General features: G+C 36.7%; 1 protein-coding gene across 1 annotated transcript in view; it reads right to left on the bottom strand.

Moving 5' to 3' along the window:
• cntn4 (contactin 4) overlaps positions 1–24,817 on the bottom strand; it is a gene marked incomplete at its 5' end in the record, with an annotated part of 127,180 nt that overhangs the window by 66,152 nt on the left and 36,211 nt on the right. Inside the window, 3 exons of the mRNA XM_046846325.1 lie at positions 756–940; positions 1,207–1,309; positions 2,370–2,573. Of these exons, the coding sequence (XP_046702281.1) occupies positions 756–940; positions 1,207–1,309; positions 2,370–2,573 (492 nt within the window). The remainder of the gene's footprint in view (positions 1–755; positions 941–1,206; positions 1,310–2,369; positions 2,574–24,817) is intronic.

Genomic DNA, 24,817 nt, shown 5'->3' on the forward strand with positions numbered 1-24,817 from the left:
AGTTACTTACTTAATAGGGAGCGGTCTCGTGTGAGCAATTCGGCCTTGCCAGTGTGGTGGTGCAGGGAAAAGGTCACGAGCCCTTCATTTGAAAGTCTATATTAAATATGCTTTTATACATATGCCATGTGCCTGCTGGCCACTTATTCTCAAAGAGAAGCATGTGAGCTTGATTTGTTAATATTTTACGTATAAGTCTTATAAATCTAAACAGACACTTAATGTGTTTTTATTTATTTTTTTTTCTATGCTTCAAATGACTAACCGAGGACTAACTAAGGATTTAAACAGTTTGCCCTGCAATTAAAGGATACAATTTAACTTTTATATTATACAGCATCCATTACTAAAGCACATCATCAAAATGAATAATAACAGGTGCTGTGCTTTATCCAGATGGTGACACATTGAGTGAGTTCCTGAATGACACATGTGACTATATGCTCTAAGTAAAGTACACTTAACCTGTCAGTCATGGTGCCATCTGGTAAAGTCTCTCTTTCTCACACACACTCACACACACACACACACACAGATAAGATAAAATACAAGGTCGTCTCTTCATCCTTTTTAATCTGGATGAAAATATTAGTAGCTTCATGGCTCGGGAGCTTTAATCATTTTCATGCACTGTTGAAAATCCACCCCCTTATAATCTAGCTAGTGGCGCATGCACTATCATTATGTCATACCTTCACCACAGAATAAATGTGTCTTAAATATGGCTTATAATCACGTGACCTGTAAAAACCCACCATAGAAAGAGAGCTTGCCCTGCACTGAGTTCCTCCCTTTAGAGTTCTCAGCGACACACTCGTATGTACCAGCATCATCCTGCTCGAAGTATGGGATCTCGAGGACACCACTGGCCTTCCTCATGTCCACCTTGCGGGAGAATGGGACACCATCTACACGCCTCCATATTATGGAAGGTACAGGACTAAGTTGAGGACGAGATAAAAGAAACAGAAATTGAGACATAGAAGTGGATGAAATTATCAATCAATCAATCAATCAATCATTAATCAATCTGATTAACATGAATTGTGTTCAATACTTTTTATTTTCTGTGTTTAATGTATTGATGCTAATTCAAGTTAAAATTGACATCACCCATAATGTGAATGTTTTCGATTTGTGATGCATGTGTCAATAGAATGCATAAATCCTGCTTAATATTTTATAAATTACATATAGGACACTCACTTGCCCAAAGCAAAGCATTCAAGCTTCACAGTTGCACCTTGAGCCACCTGGACCACCTCTGGAAATTGCACTTCAATCTTTGGTTCATATTCTCCCATAACACCTGGTGAAAGACGGTTTTATTGCTTATGCAAATTTTGCTGGGGTGACATGTTGATAAAAAAATACCATCACACCGTAGTTTTGTTTATGCTTTTTATGTTTGTCATCCATATTACTTTTGAATTTTTGAAAGGTCACTTTATTTAGATATTCTGTGATCAGAAGACATGTTTAGTGATTGTATAAGGCTTATGTTATCTCTGATAGCTGCTGGGCTGTGAGAGAGGGAGTTTAAAGAGATCCTTATCGCTAGTGTGTAACACAGCATGCTCGTGTCAGTGCATGCACACTGGTCAAGCTGTGGAGATCTAGTGATATTTTTTCTCTTCTTATATTTAGATGAAAAAAATGTGATGTTTAATGACTTTTGATTAAATATCTATATCTATAATCTATCAATTATATATTTCAAGGTTTTCTTATTAACTACACCAACAAAAAAGTTACAATTAAAAATGCTTTTACAGCAATAATAATTATGAACTGAAAATCCATTGTTTAATAAATTACATTTTAAAAACAATAATCATTATTATTTTATATCCTGCAGTAAACGCAAAAATAAACATAAGGGGAGGTCAACCTTATTTATTTTTCAGTGCAGTTCTGAATATGTTCATGAATGACATTACACCAGAAATTGTGATTTCTTTAATTATTCATGTTTGTTTGTTTATTAGACTTCCCAGTAAATACAACTAATCTCTGTTGTAAATCTTGATTCAGACAACCAACAATTAGACGGGTGTAGGACAAATGACCTTTCTGTTTGAAGACCAGTTGATAATGCCAGCCTACAAGCCAGAAAGCATGTGCTGGTAAGTCTCTTAAAATTTGTAAGAAAGCTGCTAATTAAAATTTGGATTTCAAATGAAATAAAATAAAAAAAATCTGTGGGAGGTTTTTTCCTTTTTGATATATTTAAATATTATTGTTAATCAGACAACAAGATCTAACTCAATAAACAATAAAACCGAACTTGACCTCAACCAATTCGATTTGATTTATCATGTCAGACTCTACACACGTAAAATATATAACACTATTTATTAGTGACTCACCATCAGTGCGCAGTATCAGAGGAGTGGGCGGACCGTGGACATGCGTTTTTGTGACTGTATTGGTGACGACACATGTGTAGTTGCCCACATCAGATGGCTCCACCTTGGCGATGTACAGGTTCCCTGTCTCCTGAGACACGAACCTTCGTGAATCCTGCTTTACGAAGGATGGATATTCATTAAAAATCCAGCTGAACGTCAAGGCTGTTCAGGGGAGGAAAAAAAAAAGAAGTACAAAAATGTCACTTGACATGAATCATAAAAAAAGAAAGAGGTCGTTTTACAGCTTGAAAACTTTGCATGAACATAACTAGAGGATGTCGTGACATTTTTGCTCTCCGCTGAATTGAAATGGCAGGAGTCAGCGCTGCTCATGAATCTTGTGCCTCCCCAGTGTTGCTTAATTAGCATTTGGGCTACATGCTAGGGTGAAAATTAATCAGGCCGAGGAGGGTTGTGGGGCTTGGAGGGTGAAAATTAATGATGGAAAAGGATAACCAGTGTCCTGCAATTCGTTGGCATCCAGTCAAAGGGGTAGTAGAACTACTGAAGCAGGCCATAATTTTAATATAAAATATAATCAACAGAATGTACAGAATGTCAATTTAACATTATATACAATCAGTAAAAAAGCTATTACCTTTTAATTGTACATATACAAGGAAAAACGTATTTCCATTACTTGACAAAAATTTATGCAGTAACCAAATATAAGCGAACATTGTTGTAGCCACAAAAGGGAACACATATTTAAAAAGCTACTATTTATATTTAAATTGTTATTATATATATATATATATATATATATATATATATATATATATATATATATATATATATATATATATATATATATATAAATTACATCTGTGGTGTATATTATTTTACACTGTGCAGTGTAAGCATTGTTTCTCCATAATATATTATCATCTGGCATTCATATTCGCTTCAGATTACGACATTAATAAAACGAAACTTCCTTAATAAAACGAAAAAAAAAAAGGCAATAAGAATAACATTTATTTAGTAGCAATTGTACGTTTGAGGTGTGCTGGAACTTGTACCAACTTCAATCACAAGGGATGACTGTTTTCCACTCTTATCTTTAGTTAGACCAGGTGTGGGGAAAAAAAAACTGCAGGGAAGCTAAATGCTAACAATTAGTGTCTTACACCAGGTCGGACCAATTATATGAGACCTGGTGCATGCTGCTTGCTGTGCGCAGTGAGAGGCCACTGTGGCTGTTTGCAGTGCTAGACGGACTTCAGACCTGTTTCCTTTACACAGACATTCACCTGAGCTCATGATCAAGCTGGCAACGCTACCTGCTGTGCCGCCCTGCTGATCAACATTTGAAAACATACAAACAACAAAAAAAATCTTGTAATCGTGTCAACTTCCTAAGCACTTTTTACGTAACAGATCTTCTAGTGCAATATAAAAATATATGAATATAAATAATACATTCTCAACTGTTGCTTGTCAAAAAGTGTGCATTATTGTTTTATAACCTCATGAACAATAGGTTTATATGAAGTTTCTACAATAACAGGTCACACACGTGGACTTGTTAAGAGAATGTTTCATGTAGTCGAAAATGAATAATAAAAAGGTATTAGAAATTGCATTGTTTAATAAAGAAAAATATTTCATCATGGTTATGACGTTTTTTTAAAAGGAGAGATTAAGCTACCATTTATTGAACAAGCAAAAGAGACTGATGTGCTGTCTGCTGTTTTCACAGCTAGGTAAATGAAAGATTTGTCATATTAAAGGCCAACAGAATGTCATGGCTGATGCTCTCTCATGCTTTATCTCTGAAGAGTTTCCACTGTTTGTCTATCTTCTTTCTCTCTCCCTCTACCTACCAGCCTGTGTCATGTCCCACCCATGAAGACTGATTTGTTTGTATTTTAGGGAAAACAACAAAGGGGCTTGGCCAGTTCATGCTTCTAGGCTTCATTTTTCTTCCTGGGGTGAGTGGTTTCTGATGCTGATTCCTTGTTAGTTTATTCTTCCAAATATCTTCATCAATCTACTTCCCTAGATCCTACATTTGCATTATAAACTGATCATTGCCTTTTTAAACTGTTTAAAATCTGAGAATTGTTATTATATATAAAATATAAACTTACTTAAACTTCTTTGGAACAGAGTAGTTTATGCTTCCTGGCTTTTCAGCAAAGGTGATTTTCAGATTCCAATAAAATAATCTTTATTCAATGTGATGAGCATATAATTCAAGTTATATTAATATATACACAGCACACATCTTACCACTGCCTGTAACATGTATATAACTGAATGGACCACCTACAGTGCTAAATAATAAAATCTGCAATTCAGCTTTATGTGTTTAAGCCTGATCCTGAAGCTGAAAGAAAACATACCAGCTTTACAACAGCATAATAAGAAGGATAAGCCCTCGTTTTATGCATTTGGTATTTTGTATTAAGGGTGCAGTGACCTTTCTCTAACATAAAGGGTCTTTCTTTAGACTTTCTTTTGCTTTGTAATGGATGGAAAAAAATACCATTGATTTTAACTCCAGCTGTCAATGGTTTATCAGAAGGAACGCTGCAGGGATTGCCAACAACATCAAAAGATCTTAAGGTGTTCTTTTCAACAGGCCAGCAGCCATAGTCACAAATAATCTGGCATTTTAAATATGCAGTTGCTAATACATGAAATGTACCATAGGATAGCTAACTATGGTTATATGAGTGTCAGTACACTACATATAATCAATTGTGCATATTAATAAGTGTAAATTGAAGTAAAATAAGGCATGAAGAAATCGGTGTGAAGTAAAAGCCGACCCAATAACAGGCATGTTGTTCAGGGGATGAAGGAAACCACAAAACCCACAAACATACAACTCCACAAGGATAACATAAGCTCAGGTTCACTATACAATCTGCTTATCTTAACCCATAAAGGCATGGATAAAATATCAACCTCAGCCAACACCTTAGTAAACCTTAATGAGTCTATGTTTGCTTTATACAAACAATCAAAATATTAGCAGTAATGTTTATATAGTGTTCATACAATATATAGGAAAAAGTACTGAAAGTTTTCCAATCATATGCGCCTGTTCCCCAAACTGTTACCAGAAAGTTGTACACAACTATATAGGATGTCTCTGGATGTAAAAGCATAATTTTTTAAGAATCTTGAAATCATTCATACAAAAGGGTATAAGTAAAGTCAGGTATAAATTTTGTCAGCATTCCAATTCACCCCAAAGGTGTTAAGTAGGGTCAGAGCTTTATAGCATGCCACTCAAAGTCTTCCACTCTAACCCATGTAAACAATATTTTTATTGAACTTGCTTTATGCACAAGGTTGCTGTCCTGCTGAAACAGGTTTCTGTCTCCTAGTTCAAGTGAAAGGAAAATTTAATGATAACACATGCGGAGACATTCTGAGTATGTAACCTGTGAATGAGCACAAATCTCAAAACACACTCTAAAATCTAGTGGAAAATCTTCCCAGAAGTGTGGTGGTTTTTATTACAGCGAATAGGGACTAAATGTGGAATGGGCTTTTCAAAATGCACATACAAATCTTATATTCAAGAGTCCACAAACATTTGTGCATTTAGTGTCTGTTTATGTAGCTGTATGCGCTTCTATATAGAAGATGTAATCATTGATAACGTTTAAGTCTACATACTCATGCTGTCTTGTACGAGTGACACAGTTGTCGAGTCAGTAAAAACCAAAACAGACAAATTGAAAGATGTGAGCATATAATGAGTAGAAATAACTTTACATATCAAGGCAAAAGTGTAAAAATGCAAAGAAAAATTACAACTAAGTATCCAAGATATTGCCTAAAGAGGTATGTAGGTCTCTATATGTTTTTAAAATAAAGGCAGTAGAATGTCTGGAACGAAGTTTCTAGCTTATCTCACCAGCACTAGTCAAGTCATGTCAAGTGAAATTTTACTGTCATTCTTCTATATACAGCAAAACACGTATACACTGGAATAGAATGCTGTTTACTCAGAAGCAAGAATGCAGCACAATATAGAAAACTTGACAGTACATGTTAACTAGACAGGACAACATAAGAAGATTGGATGGGAGGAACCAATGCAAAAAATTGTCTGTAAACTATTGACTATGAAGCGTAGTAGCAATATAAAGTTAAATGTAGCAAAAAGCAAAAAAGTGTCAGATAGGAACTACAGTAAAATATCCCCCAGCAGCATTACATAGTGCAGGTGTGCAATGAAGAATGTATGAGGTGGATGTTGGAAAGGGTAAGGCTAATTCAGGTAGATGTTTGGAGCAACAGTGTAAGAATTTGATCTGAATCAAGGTCGATGCTGTTTTGGAATCTGGTGGTGGTACAAAGGCTCTGGTACCTCCTGCAAGATTGAATATAAAAGGATAGGAGGGGTCATCCACAATGCTAGTGGCCTTGCTGCATTTGTAGTAGGACATGTTGATGTGAACATTAAATTTATATCTCATATCTCTGAGAGGGGACTGCCAGGCGCCCTGAAGATGTAGACAGCTGTAGAGTTGGGCAAGCAAGTGTGCAGTTAGAAGGCTGGCTGCATAATGTTGTACACAGCCCAATTATGACTGCATTATGAGGACAAGAAGTTCAATATTAAGTTTCCATCACAACAATATGTCTGTGAATTAACCTCAGGTGGAGAGTAAAAAGACAACTTTCAGAAATTATGAAACAGACAAGCATTAGAAATGACCCAGACAGGAGATGTATCATTTGAATGCATACAGCATGTTTTTTTCACTAGACATGTTTGAGAAACATGAAAGCTTGCATAAGGATGTGAATAGATTCAATAACTAGAAAACTTATTTGTTGTTTAAAAAAAAAATGATTGAAGAAATTACAGAAAGAATTTTACCCCCAGATGGATTGTCAGTGTGGTGATTTCAAGATTTAGTTCAGAAGGTAGTCAATTCTGTTTGTTAAGGTTGAGTTTCAGAACATGTACTACAATAGCAAAAATATGTGGACACCTAACCATGAGATACAGTCGAATCCACTTAACTCGCCAACCCTATTAAGTCGACGTTTTTGAAGTGGAACCGGCAAATTCTCGCTTTGTCTTAGCATTTTTTAATCGGTTATGGTGATTTTTTTTTTTATTTCGCCGAACCCTAATGTCTTGAGCACAAGGGGGGGCAAATTTGCCACTTAATGTTGGTTATGTCAGGAATCCTCCCGCCACGCCCCCTTTGGCGGCGGCATTCCCCGAAGCACCCTGCTTCTTCTCCACGGAGCTCGTCGCAGTCATGCTGATCACACACACCTGACTCTCATTCACTCACTCATCCCATCTCCTATTTAAGCCCCTCAGCTCCACACACTCGCAGTCCGTTATTGTTTGTGCATGATCGTGTGTGTTGGTTCATGTTGGTCTGTGTAATCGCATATACGTATCCCGCTACGTACCCTTCTTCTCGGACTCCACATTCTCTCAACAGCACCCCGAATTACCCCGATCCTGCTGTTTTCCATGTTCACGCTGTCTGCACCACGTTTATCCGTTGCTGCGCAGCGCTGCGCTTTCCATAGCGCGGATCCGTGGATTTATACACAAACTGTCTCTGCTTTCACAGAACTTCGTGGACTGCGCTCCCGAAGCGCACCACTGGATATTACTGCTTCGCTACAAATATTGGTGGATTATCTCCTGAGTATTCTCAATAAACTTTGTTTGCGTTTATTTCGGCTTCCGCCTCCTTATCCGCATTACAGGTTATCTCGATCCGCATGACCAATCAATCAAATCGCAGCAACGCTGTTGTGTAAAAAACCTCCAAAAACACGTGCATGCACATTTTAATTTAATAACGCACATTATGTACATAAAGAAATTTCAAGCACGTTAATATATTGCCGCCATATTGGTTTTCGTTTATCTCGATCATCGGTTATCTCTATGCTTTTTGGCGTCCCCTAGGCCGGCGACATAACCGGGTTCCCCTGTAATTGCAAGTTGCTCTGGACACAGAAACATGTAAACTAAGTGAAGTCTCTGAAGACATGGTTGGCAAAGGTTGAAGAGAAAGACCTTGAGTAGTCTGCACAGAGCCTTGAAATTAACCCCACCTTCAACATTGTCTCCTCGTATTACATTTACATTTACAGCATTTAGCAGACGCCCTTATCCAGAGAAGCATACAAAAATGCTTTGAAGTCTCAATCAATGAATAAATCAACACTGATTTACTAGGTTTTAAATATTACAGTTGTATATCAGTGCCTGACCACACAACTGCTCTTTAAATGAATAAGCACAAATCCTCAAAACCACACACAAAGAGACACTAAATCTGGAATGTTAAAACAGCACACACAGGTTTGATTGTCAGGTGTTTCTGATCTCTTGACCATATAGTAAAGGTCTTTATCCATGATGAAATGTTCAAAATTTAATCTGATATCCTTTCGCCCACAATGGAGGCAAACAAAAGAAAATCAATGAGAAGTGTGTCATCATCACATCAGTGATAACAGAAACCCTGAAAACTGATTTTTAGTTATATTCAGAGAACAAGGATGGACCAAGAACTAATCTTTGGGGAATTTTTGTAGTGAGGATGTGAGATGATACTGAACCTCACCTACAACTTGGTAGAAATGATATCAATAACAAACAGGTCACAGTGTAGCCCCCAGTGCCCGTGTCAGCAAGAATGGCAAGGATGATCTGTGAGTCATAGGATGTTAGACCTTGCTCTGACTTGCAATACCATCTGTCTTGGATGATTCAATCTCAGGTGGACAGCAAAATAGTATCAAATGTGACTTGAGATCCAATCACTCAGACCATTTGATGGTATTTGGGACCAAGGTGTTTGGGATGGAGGTCACCACATTACATTAGTAGCATGAACACTAATTTTCTATGTGTCATGGACAAAAGACTGGATAATTACAGAGTTGCCAGGATTACACAAGGAAATATCCAACAGGGAAACTTTATGACAATATGTACACTAATACAAGATCAGATCAGCAAAAAATAAAAAATAAAAATAAATAAATAAAATACATGTTTACACAATAATTACAACATAGTGAATAATGCTGCTTTTGAATATTGCAATAATTTTAGAAATAATCTTCTGATGCAAAATGGTGTACTGCTTTTGGTATGAGTGTGGCACTGCTTGTAAATGCAGGTTCGAGCTGGAGGAAATGAGTCTTATGAATCATATACCTGTGCATGGTTGTACTAACAAGTGTTCTTTGTTGCAAAAAGAAAAAAAAAAGAAATACAGAGACAGACAGACAGACAGACAGATAGACAGAGAGCTGTAAGTGGGAGTGTGAGCATTAAAAAAAAAAGACACATAATTGAAATGTGTTAAATAAAGCCAAGTCTGGTTTGAACCTGTCACCTGCCTTCTATTCTTCATTCCTTAGTCAAAAAGCTCTTCACACTCCTTTTCTCGCAGCTGGGCAAGCTTCTCCAGGTTTTAGCAGCCCTTTAGCAGACTCAACATCAGGCAATCTTCAAGCTACAGAGGAGAAGGAGCAGAGCTTCCAAGCTTGCTCCCAGTCCAGGTAGAGGACCTGAAATTGCTAAGTGTGTCATTTTTGAGGGGTTGGCTGAAGTGTGGTATTGGCCAAACATTGGGGCTGGCCCTATCACTGCCTCTGCTGTCTGGAGATGTTCAACTCGCAGCCCAAAAACGTCAAAAGTATGCTAAAATAACCTGACCTGGAGCATGTGATCCTGCAGTAAGTCGACAACACACCAGAACAGCACCAATAGCAATGGGGTCCTTGACACTGATATGGAAGCAGTTCATTGTTTCATTCCCCGAGAGGGCGACAGAGTGGGTCCAGTGCCAGTGTCCTGCGTCGCTAGACAAGGTGGTCCAGCTGTCTAAGGACCATTTGGTGGTGTATATCGGGGCAGGTGAGCCCTTCTCTTCTCTCTCTTAATCACTCTCTCCCCTCCTTACCTTTCTCCTCTCCTTGCCTTCCTCTCATTCTTATTCACTCCTTGGAAATAGTGGCCAAGTCCCTGAGACCAGTCACTCGAACCTGGCTGCTCCTCCCTTGACCTCCACTTTCATTAACCACTGTGTCTGGGTTCTCTCTCTGACAGGTGGGTGATCCTCACATTACAGGTGCAGTTTGGGACGAAGTAAAATTTGGGCTGGTGTGCTGGCTCTGTCAACACAGTGGTTTGTCCCCACCTCACGAACCCACTAATTCTAAAAACAAATTGTCCTGCATTGCAGCTGCTATTGCTATTGTGTATGTGAATGGGTCCTACACTATTATTAAGCGATAAGAGATGTGCACAGCATTGGCTGGGGACGTGATGCTAGGGTCGTCAACCTCACGTCTGCAGCAGGATGACACAAAGTGGAAGGGTGGGCCCTTGAGCAGACATGCAACATAACTCTCTGGCACCCCTTTGACAAAGTTAAAATAAGTGATGGTCAATGAATATAGCCTGACTTTGTGCCACCTATATTTTTTTATTATTAAAGATATCCTACCCATATTTTTTAATTTAAAAGGCTATATCAACAAGACACTTAAACAACAGAAAAAGATGAAAAGATGATCCAATCGCTGGTCCTCAAGTGCCTACGTGGCTCATCATAACCTGATGGCCGGACATTTGGGGCAGCAAAAGACACTAAACAATGAATGTTGAATCTGCTGGCCACTGAAAGTGCCATTGAGCCTTTAACCCCTAATCAAGGTCCTCTTCAAAAGACCTTGTTGATCCATTAGAGAGGACTGCATAAGGAAAAATCCAAAAATTTGTTCAATTGGGAGCGAGGAAGTATCGTCCTGTGTCTGGGTTTCTACTTGGGTCATGAGCAGGTTTATCCTCAAATTAACAAGATTGCAGCAATTGTAGTCTGCCTAAGACCCAAGACTAAAAAGGTGGGGCTGGCTGGGCATTATTGCAAGTTTGTGCCTAATTTTATTAGGAACAATATTTATTATTCTGACAGACTGACTAAAAAGAGAGCCCAAGATCCGGTCCAATAGATGAAGTAATGCCATTGGGCTTTCACTCAGGTAAACACTGCACTCACAATCATTTTAAATAGGTGCATAGAATGAAGGGCTGGGGGCCATCTAGTCCCAGGTGTTGGAGAAGGGGAAGCACTCCATGCTGTGCAGGAGAGCAGATAGAGTGCAAGAGTGTAGAAGAGCAGGTAAAGAAAGATCGTGAAGGAGTGCTGGACGTTCAAATAGGTCCCAAACCCTTTGATACTCATGGAATTGGCCTTTAATCCGTGCTCAGACCACATTCCCCTCTAGAGGCTCCATCACTTTAAAAATGCTAAAAGATGCTTGGATCACTTGTTAGTATCTGGCACTATTTGCCATTTATGTTTAAAATGCCCCACAGACTGTGGTGCAGAGACGGGCGGTAAGGGTAAAAGGTAGTGGGGCATGGTCAAGCGCCGGGTTTGGAGGGCAAAGCCAGATAGGAGAAAACGAGTGGCCATTGTGATGGTGCATGGTGATGCTTACGAGTGTTCTTTGTTAGAGTGGATAAAAAGCAGAGAGAGAAGCCTTGAGAAAAATAGAGAAAGAGAGAGAGAGAGAGAGAGAGAGAGAGAGAGAGAGAGAGAGAGAGAGACAAGGTGCTGTGCGGGTATACATGTGTGTTTAAAAAAAAAAAAGACACTGAAAAGTGAAATTTAATTGACAGTGGCAAATAAAGGCAGGTTTTCTCCCTGAGCCAAAAAGCTCTCCACATTACTATCTGCTAAATGTTAAAGAAATACAAAATGTATAGCTACTATGCAGGGACACTTTTAGGATTATATAGTATGTGAACCATATTAAACATGACTCTGTAGGCCACTTTTAGACTGCATGAAATGTGAAATGTTCTCAACGGCTTATTAAGACGTGTTTCTGCAATAATTTTAAAGATTCATACAAAACTAATTAAATGGAGAATAAATGAATATGTCAAGGACAGAACTAAATTGATTTTTTTTTTCTTGCACTTAGAAGTTTGCACTAGATTGTGACTAAGTTTACTTTTACCATTGCTCTATTTCTATAAAGAACTGCTTTTTGATGTTTGTGGTTGTTGAATGCACATAAAGAGTATTCAGCTTAACAAAAGCTGCACAGAATAGCAAATCAAATAGTCTGCTTTTGGCAGAACTGGCAAACTAGTCATGAACAGCAATCACAAGTGGTTAGTGAAAAATTTTATATACCATGTATATTCAGGCATGAGAAAAAAAAAAACAGTAACTGTAGTTACCATAGTTGCAAATAATTATAGAACTATTCATTTTTTTATATAAGTATTATTTGGGTATATGCATATTTAAGCAAATTGGTTTTATTGAAATAGATTTTTTGTACCTAATTATATCTTAAAGAAGAAGAAAAAAGTGCACATTCACTTTAAATTTATATGTAGACCATTAAAATACTGATTACAAATGTTTTATCTTCACTCATTCACTCAATGAATGTATAATACACATCAATCAATGAAGCTCAGTTTAGCATTTTATTTGAGCATCCAATTAGTTAGCATTATGTTAAAGAAGTCAAATCAATCCAGTCAAATAGGCTTTGTTGTCATTTCAACCATATAGAGTGTTTCCACAACAACGTTTCCACAGGACCAAGGTGCAACACCAAACAAACATTAATGCAGAAAACCAAACAAATAGTGCTAATATGTTAGCACTACAGCTATCTATGTTCATTTGAATATAGATAAGCCACCAGACATCAGTACTTGAAGAAGCACTGAAGAATTCCTGGACCTACCTAAAGCTTCTATATTCAAAAATGAACTTGGCTAGGCAGTGAGTCAAATTTTTGCTTTTAGACAATAAATAATATTTTTTAATAATAAATATTTTTTAAATACCGTAATTTCTGGACTATAAAGCATATATAAGCCGCACCCACTGAATTTTACAAATATTTTTATTTTTAACATAAATAAGCCGCACCTGTCTATAATCTGCAGGTGTCTACACTAATGTACTTTACACAGGCTTTAACGAAAGACACGTTACACATGGTAAAATTTGTTGCGCTTCCTTTAGGAGCATACCAGTATTTTAGGAAAAGACTGGCACAGCATTTTTCCGGTATTACTGCGTGTGTTCAAGACGAGGATTATGTGCTTATTATTTTCTTATGCTCATTTCTAAGTTTCTTTGACTAACCCTTAATGCTGTTGCCAAGAAAACTAAAAAGCACGAGTTTTGGAAACCTGTCTGTGCTTATATGATTTCTGTTGCAACTGGAGGTACAACTCGAGCTCTCCCTTAACCCAGACTCAACGCGTTACAACGGCTTGTATCTAAACAGTAGCCTACCAAGAAAGTCATTGTTCACTGTCTTCTTCCTTCCTTTCACAAATATTTCTCTCAGGAGTTTATCTTTTGGCATTGTTGTGCGTTTAAAAAAAAAGTTTTTTCTCCCGATGCCGTGCAGCTCAGAACACAGGTGAGGTGCGTTTTTTTCGTTTCCATTCGGAAATTTCATTGGTTTAATGTTATGTCGCTCAGTTTTTTGGCTTGAAGTTTGTAAAACCGGGAAAAACCCATAAAAAAATCCATAAATTAGCCGCTTTGTTGTTTAAGCCGCGGGGTTCAAAACGTAGGAAAAATGTAGCGGCTTATAGTCTGAAAAATACGGTATATATTTTTATATGATATTTAACTAATGTATTAGTTAGTTTTCTAAGGCTGTGAAGTATGCTAACAGAAAATGAATAATTGCTTGCTGCAATTTTATATAGGTAATAAAAGCTTTTACATGAAAATATATTAATTTTTTCTTTACTCTAATACTTGTGTACTTGATTCAGGGTTAAATCTATTCCACTTTTACTTTTTCTTTCAGCTTATCCCATTAGTACTTAATATATTATTAGATCAATACTTTAACTTTAAATTGTAAGAACGTTGTACACTTTTGTAGGTAAATTGTACACTTTAAATTGTAAGTAAGATTTTCTATACGAGTTGTTCTTTTCATCTATATGTTCCTACACCTTGACCATAATACCAAATCGGAGCAGAAGAGAAGACCAAGGACACAGAGCATTCTGCAGCATTGTGTAGAATTTTAGTCACCGCAAGGAGGGTATTTTTGTAAAATGCATGGCCTTGTATTCAGGTCAGATGGTGTCACATTGTTGGAAAGATGAAGATAGCAAAATCCAGGTTTCTTGGAGTCTTATTTTTAAAACCTTGCATGTATTCCAGAGAAAAAATGTGTGCACACAAAAATGAATCAGATTTATAAAACTGTGTACACACACCTGCATGCCATTTTTCTCTTTGAAAATCACATTCATCTTGAAAAGGTATGTACCTTGAATGAGCCTCAAATTCCGTTTGGTTACCACCCAGAACTATTTATAAATAGTGAATGCAAATGAGTTCATGAATACATAAATACAGTATGTCCCAATCATTGCTGAGTGCAAGAAAGTGGCAACAATAAAGAGCAGAAAGTAAAAAAAAAATACATTTGTGTGAAGTGTGAAGTTAAGGTTTTTATGTTAAAGAAAAAAAAAATGTTATTTGTTGGCCAGAATAGTGGCCAAAATAACTGTATATGCATTAAATTGATAATGTTATTGCCACAAACTGCATTGTTGATAAAGCATCAAAATAACTTATAATTCTAGGCAACAAGAAACAACAAAGTGTAACTGTCTATAGTGAGGAAAAACTTGCAATTTTGTCCTCACTCACTGATATCATAATGTCCTTAGTACTTGCTCTTGGCACAAAATGGTTTTTCCAATTACTTTAAGGTTTTGGAGTCAAATATGCAAAACACACAAAATTCTAGTCTGTGTTAATTCATTTACTATTAGCAAACTGTAATTTTTAATGAGAATGATCTCAAGCAGCCCTAACATCATCTCTATGTGCTATGAGGCCTGAGTACCTTTAATTTTGGGTGTGTGCTCATAGTTGCTATGTTACAAACACAGAAACACAATGGTAACAATTGAAAACAATTGAAATGCATGAAAATGACAAAAATAGCATTGTCAGAAACAGCAAATGCGTTTAGATCAAGCTTTGCCGATTTAGAGTGGGTGCATCTATGTCTTATAGCATTTGTGAATCTGAGTCTGGGACAGGCCATAGGTGAAAAAATAAGAAGAGATGAAAACCACTCTGCTGTGCAATTCAGCACATACCCTTACTTTACAATGCAGCTGTCATTTTCTGGATGGTAAAGTTTCCCGGTCTCCTATTTTATGTATCTAAAGCATGGCATCTACCTTTCTGCATATAGCCCTACACAAAGTGTGCTGCACAGTCACTGCAACATTTACTAAGAGTCACCACTTGAAAAATACATAGCAATGATCCAGTGTTTTGCTGCAAATTGAGCTTTGATGCTGGTCGATAAAAACACCTGATGAAATGGCACAACCGTTTAATTATCTAAGACAGCCAGCATGATTAAGCTTAAGAATAGCTGGGATATTACTGACCTGTCAGCTAATCCCCTCTGGAAGGAACTGCTTCTAAGGGTCATTATGACCTGTGTGTGGACAGGTATGACTCGTTTCACAAGGATGGCCTTCTTAAAAAATTGAGCCAAATTCAGCACACAGATCGTGCAAAGATTAACGGTCCCCTAAAAATAATTCTGTCTATATTCCTGCTATCAGCATAGGCTTTCTATGAAAGGAATTCTATTCTAGCCTATTAATAGAGCTGTGAATTTGCACTATTGATTTACAGCAGTGTTAATAGGCTACCCACTAACAATTGTTAACTAATAGTCTAACCACACTTATCACCAATGCATTTTTCAAATTAGGAAGGGGACTGAACTCCTATAGCTTGCGATATTACAAAATAAGATGAATGACTGAATGACACAAATAAATAAACAATTTGCATAGCCAACTAGTTCATTTGACCATTGTATGTTAGGCTAATTTGAAATTAGGTCGCATCACAACAGTCATTTGTGCATAATGCTGCAATTCTAGCAGCTGATTGCTGAATTCATAAAATATAGTTTTTGTTTGTTTTTTAAGACAGTGGTTTTATGAGAAATGGCGTCATCCGTAGCAATTACTGAACTGTTAACATCAGTCAAGGGGGCATTTATTGTCCACGATGCGTGGATAATATTCAAAGCTCATCTCCCCTGCAATTCTCATATGACCTAACAGCAGGGAGTTGTGTAAACTTTGATCCCTGGCATCACTGATTAAGACCTGATGGACAATAAACAGCAGATGAGTTTTTCAGTGTTTTGCAACTGCATTTACTTGTATGACTAAGCAGTGGAGAGTCATAACCTAGATCTGCTTAAGTGTTGCATTATTTCTTATAATGAATAATAGCATCCCATAATAACTTATTAACCCACACAAATCAAGATAATACCTTCTTAAAAGCTCATAAAACATTTCAGATGCATTAAGCCGGTTGTGTTAACTCATTAATAACAGCCATTTAGAATTGTTAATGATTTAATCATTGTGACTATTTAAAGCTTTAGCTTAATACAATAGGAGCTACTTTTAGCCATATTCTTCATGAATATCACACTAGAGAACTAAAATATAGTAACGATTAAATAATATTTGTGCCATAGGTAGAGATGTGTCACTAGTTGAATTTGTTCATTCTGTGATTCTCCGCTCCAACTGAGCCATTACTTGGATACGTTAATCCTGTAAGTATAACATCTCCATCATACTGTGGTCACTAGGATCATTACTTTATATTCCTAATTCACATTGCATCATGCTTTTTGACTCTAGAGATCAAATGAGCAGAGCCAGTTGAATGCGGTGCATCGGAAATGATTATGCCTCAATCAGCCAGAATTGCATTGTAATTGATCAGTAATTAAATCTGGGTTAAAAAGGATAACTTTGTCATCGACCTTTGCCATATCATTTGCAAGACAATATTCCAAGCAAGAAAGATTTTTTTGTTTTTTTTGGTCAGTGATGCCAACATTTGCTATTCAGTATTAGTAACTTTTAAACAACTTAAATAATTTTTTAAAGAGAATACACTTTTGTTCTTTGTTCTTATTCTCAAATTTACAAAATCTTTTAAACCCACCAATCACAAAGCAGGAATTGAGAAGACAAAAAAAATCAGTCCTAGAAAGTTTTACTTTTAATGTTGCTTAATTAATTAGGTATTACTTAATAATTAATCTTTAAATAGTATACTAGAAGTCTGCACAGTAGTCTAGTGTGCATTACATTATATTTTACTTTTTAGTTAAAAGCTAGAAGTAAAAATGTGTTCGTCAAGCAAATCTTAGCCTGGAGTATGAGTTAATCCTTAGAGTTAATCATAAGCATGAAGCATGACAGTGGTATTGCCAAATTGATCATCCACACTCCACATTTTTGTATAAGGAGCGGTAGGCTGGTGTGAGCAGTAGGCAGGTCTGATATGCTGGTCTATATCAGCTCACACCTCAGCTGCAGGAACCTGGGCCAGTACAAAGGAGGATTAAAACTGTTTGGAAAAAAAAAGTTTGTATGTATGTCAGTGTATTACCTTGAGATGTTTAGTGCAATTTAAAGATATATTTCATGGTAAACATAGTGAGTTATATAAGAATATACAAGTACAAGTCTTTTTTAGAAAAGAGTATTTACAGAACATGTTATTTTACTCTACTGTTTGTGTTGTGGGCCCAGGGGTAAGACACACACACACACACACACACACACACACACACACACACACACACACACACTCACAACACTGGATGATTTGTGGTCTCCCTCTAGAGATGAGACTCCTGTGATCATGCTGCCTTTTTTCAGTGTCCCCTTCAACTTTTTATCACATTTGGATTGCTCCAGCTTCCTATCATGAATAGATAAAACAATACCAACCCGGCTCTGTTTGGTTATGCTGGTCAATAAAAACAGAATCTTCAAACATATTAAAATATCACAACTGGGAGTTACTGGGAATCTCCAGCATACTGCCTTTTCTACCATTCAGTCTAAGTGGAGAATCTATTTCTGTCTTTTTCTCAAGACACCCTATGTACATGCTACACTTTAATAATAAGAATAAAAATAATGAATAACTGCTACATTCTAAAAGCATAACTGTTTTATAATCCTAACTAGGCTGGAACCACATGCACTCTTTATGTACATTTCTTTTTGCCATTCAGATATAAAGTGTTTGTAGTGTTTCAGTGGAGCCATTTTTTTCTAGAAGTGGACCCTAACCCTAACCCTAACCATAGGCTACATGTCATCAACAGACTAAATCTGAAACTAGATGTCATCACTGGAATTACTGTTAAATTAGTTATTTGTGACACATCAGTGTTTTAAATAAAGTTAAATATAAACATCTTATTTCACATTAATACAGCAACATGACTGGTTTGGCTACCATTCTGATAATTGGACTAGCAATAGTTTGTCATCACTTTAATTGACAGGAGAGAGAGAGCATGCAAATTCATTCCTTAGACTTCAAACCACGGATGCCAGTTTTGGAGTTTAAACTGATGATCTTTGCAGCTTTAATGTTGCACCACCTGCGATTTCTTTTGCCTTTACTGTATATTTAGGTGGATAATTTTTTTCTGTACACGGGTCAAAATCAAATGCCGGTCCTCTCTTAAGCTTTTCTAACAAATAATCTTTACATCATCTATATACTGTATATATTTTCACATGAACATAGTTTATGCTTAATTTAATATAGATTGATTCATGGTTATTTTTTGCTCATTGCTGGAAAATACTGAATTTGATGTTCTACAGTATGTTTTTTCTCCTTTCATTTGTCATCTTTCTCTGTAGCAGTGTATCCCCAAAGTGTTCTACAAAAATAGAAACCTCATGCTTTAAATACTAAATAATTTCCCTCAATTAAGGTCCAGGCATTGTAATAAGGCTGCAATGCTCATGATATGAATACAACACTTACTTTATTTTATTTCATGTTATTTATCGCTAAATCCTCTAAGACTAAAATGCTTCATCAACAGTTCCATGCATCAGGATCTATATAGAATTGCCAAGATTTTTACTGATATACTAAAGAATAATTTTTCCAGAAGCAGAGGTCTTTCCTTTGAGGACTGCCTAGAGTGGGCCGTCCGTCGCTGACAAAATACGATTCGCATTATAGGCTGGACTGCTGGGGTTGCAAAAAAGGCTTCGGGGAAGTCAACAAGGAATGAAAAGAAAAGTGGATCTTAAATGATTTGTGCAAATTCATAGGCAGTGTGTGGGTAGAACATGCACTAATATATATATATATATATATATATATATATATATATATATATATATATATATATATATATATGAATAAACATGACAATGAACTGAGAAAAAAATTATTGACTTGAAAAATTTAACTGTTTCATAAATACGAGACTATAGCTACTGGTAAGGTCTGTTGATTGGTCACAGTGTGTAGACTGCACATGCCATGCTTGGCATTCACTGAGAGAATTAATAAAAACAGGCAAAAACACCTGGCTAGTAAAGAATCTTTACTGCAATTTAGTGAATAACCAGAAACCACTGACTGTTAACATACTCACTCACTCCACAAATGACAAGACAATGCAAGTATTAGTATACTCAAAGCATGCACTTGAAGTACCGTAATTTCCGGACTATAAAGCGCACAAACTTCAAGCCAAAAAACTGTACCCCATAACATTAGACCAATGAAATTTCCGAAAGGAAATGAAAAAACGCACCTCACCTGTGTTCTGAGCTGCATGGCATCGGGAGAAAAAACTTCTTAATTTTTAAACGCACGACGATGCCAAAAGAAAAACTCCCGAGAGAAATAGTTGTTAAAGGAAGGAGGAAGACAGTAAACAATGACTTTCTTGGTCGGCTACTGTTTAAATACAAGCCATTGTAAGGTGTTGAGTCTGGGTGAAGGGAGAGCTCGCTAACTCCAGTTGCAACAGAAATCATATAAGCACAGAGAGGTTTTCAAAACTCGTGCTTTTTTCTTGGCAACAGCGTTACGAGTTAGTCAAAGAAACTTATAAAAATGAGCATCAGAAAATAATAAGGACATATTCCTCGGTCTTGCACACATGCAGTAATACCGGAGAAACGCAGCGGCAGGCTATTCCCAAAATGCCGCTCTGCTCTTAAAGGAGCCACAACAAATTTCACCTGTTACACCGTGTAACAGACACTGTCTTTCGTTAAAGCCTGTGTAAAGTTCATTAGTTTCAGTGTGGACACCTGCGGCTTATAAACAGGTGTGGCTTATTTATGTTCAAAATAAAAATCTTTGTATAATTCAGTGGGTGCGGCTTATATATGGGTGCACTTTATAGTCCGGAAATTACGGTAGATGTCAGTGGAAGTTTTTACAATGAAATGCTTAAGTGAGGCAAACAGGCAAACTATAGAAATCTACAGCAAATATTAGACATTCAACAATATTAAACAGTAAAGAGAAGAAGAAATAAAGGGGTCAGAAGAGAAATTCCCTGAGGGCCCTCGCAACACCTTGTAAAGGTGGGACACTCCTCGGTAGAGTGGCAGGAAGTCCTTCACCCCTACGCTACCAATGGAGATTCGGGTAGAGCCAGCCCACCTGTCTGGACCTAAGGTAATGGAGCGCGGCGAGAACCCCCCACTCCTTCTCACATCCCAGCCACTATTCATTCCCTTTCCTGGACAACACTTCAACACTACAACACTTCCCCCTCTTACTATAAGTAAGTGTTTTATATATACATACACACACACACACACATATACACACATATGTATATATTACTTTAGCTGAAGATATTACTCTATTACTGATATTTTTCTTTTAGCCTTGTAACTTTCCTCACAAAATGTCCTCTACATGATTGCCATTTCTCTGTAAACACAGAGCGTCGTCTCTCCCACTCATTTTAGCTCATCTGGTGTTATGCATGCAATTGCACATTAAACATGTTCCTTTGTGATATATTTTTTCCTGGTTCATGGCCTTTTTTGTCATAGGCATTTATAAAAAATGGCTAAGAAGTCTTTATTTCTCCAATGTATGGACATTTTTCAAATACACTCTATTTTCTACATGTTTTACCAAGGTAAGGTCCCTTTTCATTCCTCTTTAGATTTTAATCTGCATACAATTACAGACATGGATATTTGGAGCACTAAGCACATAAAAATACATACAGTATAGTCGAAATGCATTGCATTACACCCCCAATTGAGACACATGTTGAACTGTGTTGCTAGAGAGAGACCACTCAGTTTAAAGAACAGTTGAAGACTTGCTGCTGTTAAATTTTAGATTGTTTATGAAGTCATGTTCAGGCCCTGGCAAATGCATGTGTATCTGATAAAAGTGGTTGACAAAGTAAATGCAAATGCTTAGGTTTAAAGAAACAGTTTACCGGACAAGTTAAGATATCTTATAAAAAGGAATCAGAAAAGAGCAAATTTAAAAGGCTAAGTAACCCAAACAATATTCATTCTACCATTCATTAGCCACATCGGAATTTTGGGAAGAAGTATTTAAATATGCAGCATCCTTCCATCTAATTCCACAGCAAGTATAGTACACAATACAAGACTGAGGTTCCAGATTAATAAATGCAATTTCGATAATACAGAGAGACTGAGAATCAAACGAAACATTGTACACAGCTTTGCTCAAGGCTTATTTCTTTTCTTTCATATCTTTCTCCTGAAAAACTACAGTCATGTGCTCTTTTTTGGCCCCCAGGTCTGCTGCATATGAATAGACTGACTCTTCTGTCCTATTTATTTGAAAGAAAAAGAAGCAAAAATGTCTACACCTAAAAGCCCTTTACTCTCTAGGAAATAGGAATTGGATACATTAGATGGCCACATGAAGGATGGTAATTGAAGAATACAAAAAAATAAAAATAGCTGGGTTATAAGTATGCTTGTCTGGGTTTTTTGTGTGTGTCTTTGTGGACAACCCATGGATTTAAAAGAATTTAAAGAACAATTATTTTTAAGAAAAAGTGGCATAAAGGATTCCTGCACACATTACTCTCATGCATATACACTCACCAAACACTTTATTAGGTACATTATACTAATGCAAGGCAAGGACTCATTTTGTTCTCAAAATTTGTCAAAAAAATTGCCTAATTTCTTCAGGTCATGACCCTACCATCTGTGTGCATCAGCAGAAATTTAAAACAAGATTCATTAGATCAGTCTTCCATTGTCCGGTTTTGGAGAGCCTTAGCCCACTGTAGCCTCAGCTTTCTTGGCTGCTGTTGAACTCATTCATCTCAAAGTTCGATGTGTTGTGCATTCTGAGGGGCTTTGCTGCTCATCACAATTGTACAAAGTGATTATCTGAGTTACTGTAGCCTTTCTGTGATGCTGAAGCAGTGTTGCCATTTTCCACATACCTCTCTTATCAATAAGGCATTTCTGTCCCCAGATCTCATAGCTCTCCACTAGCATCAGTAAGAGTTGGGTGTCCATGAAACTGCAGCAGCTTGACGGGCTATGAAATAGCACTAGCATTTATATTTTAAGATAAACCTGGTGTGTAGTTAAACACAAGTACTCTTATACCATACAATTATTAATATTTTAGAAAATGTGTATTTTTGGGGAAGTTTTTTTATTACAGTAAAAAATAAAACTTAGCCATGCAGTATCTCAAGATAGTGCAAAAAGAATGCATTTAAGTGTAGATTTATTCAAAAAACCTTAAAAAAAGGTTGATTAATGCCAAATTAACTTAGTTCCTGTTGCGAAACCGTAATCATAATCAGTTGTTTTTGTACGTGAGTATTCCTGAATTCGCTCCAACTGGCACCAACAAACACACACACACACACACACACACACACACACACACACACACACATGCATACAGGCACACTGCTTAGCTTTCAATAGAATTTGCACTTAATTATTTTTTTTCATTACATTTGCTCACATTATCTTTTTCTATGAAGTTAAAAGAATATATTTCTATGTTCAAAACACTTAATTATGTCCATAACACTCTATAATTACGTGTCAAAATAGTGTACTGAGTGCAAGTCCAGCAATTAGTTTTTTCACAAATCAAAAAATCTACAGTTGTGACATTTGCTTTCAAAAATTGGAAATGTCAATATGTCTCTTTTTAGCACCACCTAATCAGCTCATATACACCACTCATTCGAAGCCTATTGTGATCAAATCCTTTTACTAATGAATTTTTTGTACAAATAAAATGCCTTTTTTTTCTTCTTGAAGAGGTGAAAGAAGTCATGTGACATTACTATCTTGTTTTCTTGTGTCGTAGCATCTCTTTGTTCATTGACCAAGTTGCTTATCCTAGTTAAGGATTAGGTCAAATATAAACAAACCGCAAGTATTCTATATGATTAATACATATTTAATAACCAGAAGCCAGACATTACAAGTTCCTTTCCTTTTTTTTTTCCCCACTGGAATCCATTCACTAATTTGGACACCACCATTATCACACCAATATGTGCTTGTTGAATTCCATGTCCCATTCCACATTTATCCCAGTTTTTCCCGTCATAATATCTTTCTCGGAAGGATTTTTACTAGATTTTGGCGAATGGCGGTGGGGATTTGCTCATTCAGCCACAAGAACATTAGTGAGGTCAGGAATTAGTACGGGTGAGTAGGTCTGGTGTGCAGTCGGTGTTCTAATTCATCCCAAAGGTGTTCAAAGGAGTTGAGTTCAGTGCTCTGTAAACTGTGTATTCACAGATCCCTCTTTGTGCACAGGGGCACTGTCATGCCAGAAAATGTAGGAGTCTCTGAGATTCAAAGGGAAATCTCAATGCTCCAACACACAGACATTCTAGACAACTGTATGTCGTGTCTGTTTTTTTAACAAAACATTACATCCTAGCAGAATTAAAGCCTTCACCAGTAACAATGAACAGGTGCCAACTGTGTTGTTTTTTTTTGTTTTTTTTTTCAAGCAAACATAACAACATGACAAAACTCAACATCTAAAAGCATCTCATTTTTGCAAGCCCAGGCACATCCAGTGAATCAAGAAGGCCCTGATCACAGCCCCTGCAGGCAGTTTTACATACTCTACACATTATATTTATTACCCCACGAGAAAAAATAAACCTCTCAGCCTCCAAATGTATTTTCATCTAATCTACAAGGACAGCTCATGGAAATGTGAACACAAAAAAGGCGACAACAAACAATGAGAGGACAAATTGGATATCTCAGTAAATGCAATACATGAAAAGTCCTAGGCACATCTTGACAAGCACGTTAAATTTACAAGTGAAAATTGCAACTGGTGCAGAAAAATCAAGCTATTATCTTTGAAGAGCATGTTTTACTTGCTTCGTACTTATTTTTGCCACCAAAAAAAAAAAAACATTTGCCATTGGTTCTTTTTATACTTCAATTTATAATGCAAAAAAAATTCTTCTCATTCTCATTCTCAACTTTCCAAGCAAAAGCA

This window comes from Silurus meridionalis, chromosome 1, assembly GCF_014805685.1.
Source record: "Silurus meridionalis isolate SWU-2019-XX chromosome 1, ASM1480568v1, whole genome shotgun sequence".
NCBI classification, from domain to species: domain Eukaryota; kingdom Metazoa; phylum Chordata; class Actinopteri; order Siluriformes; family Siluridae; genus Silurus; species Silurus meridionalis.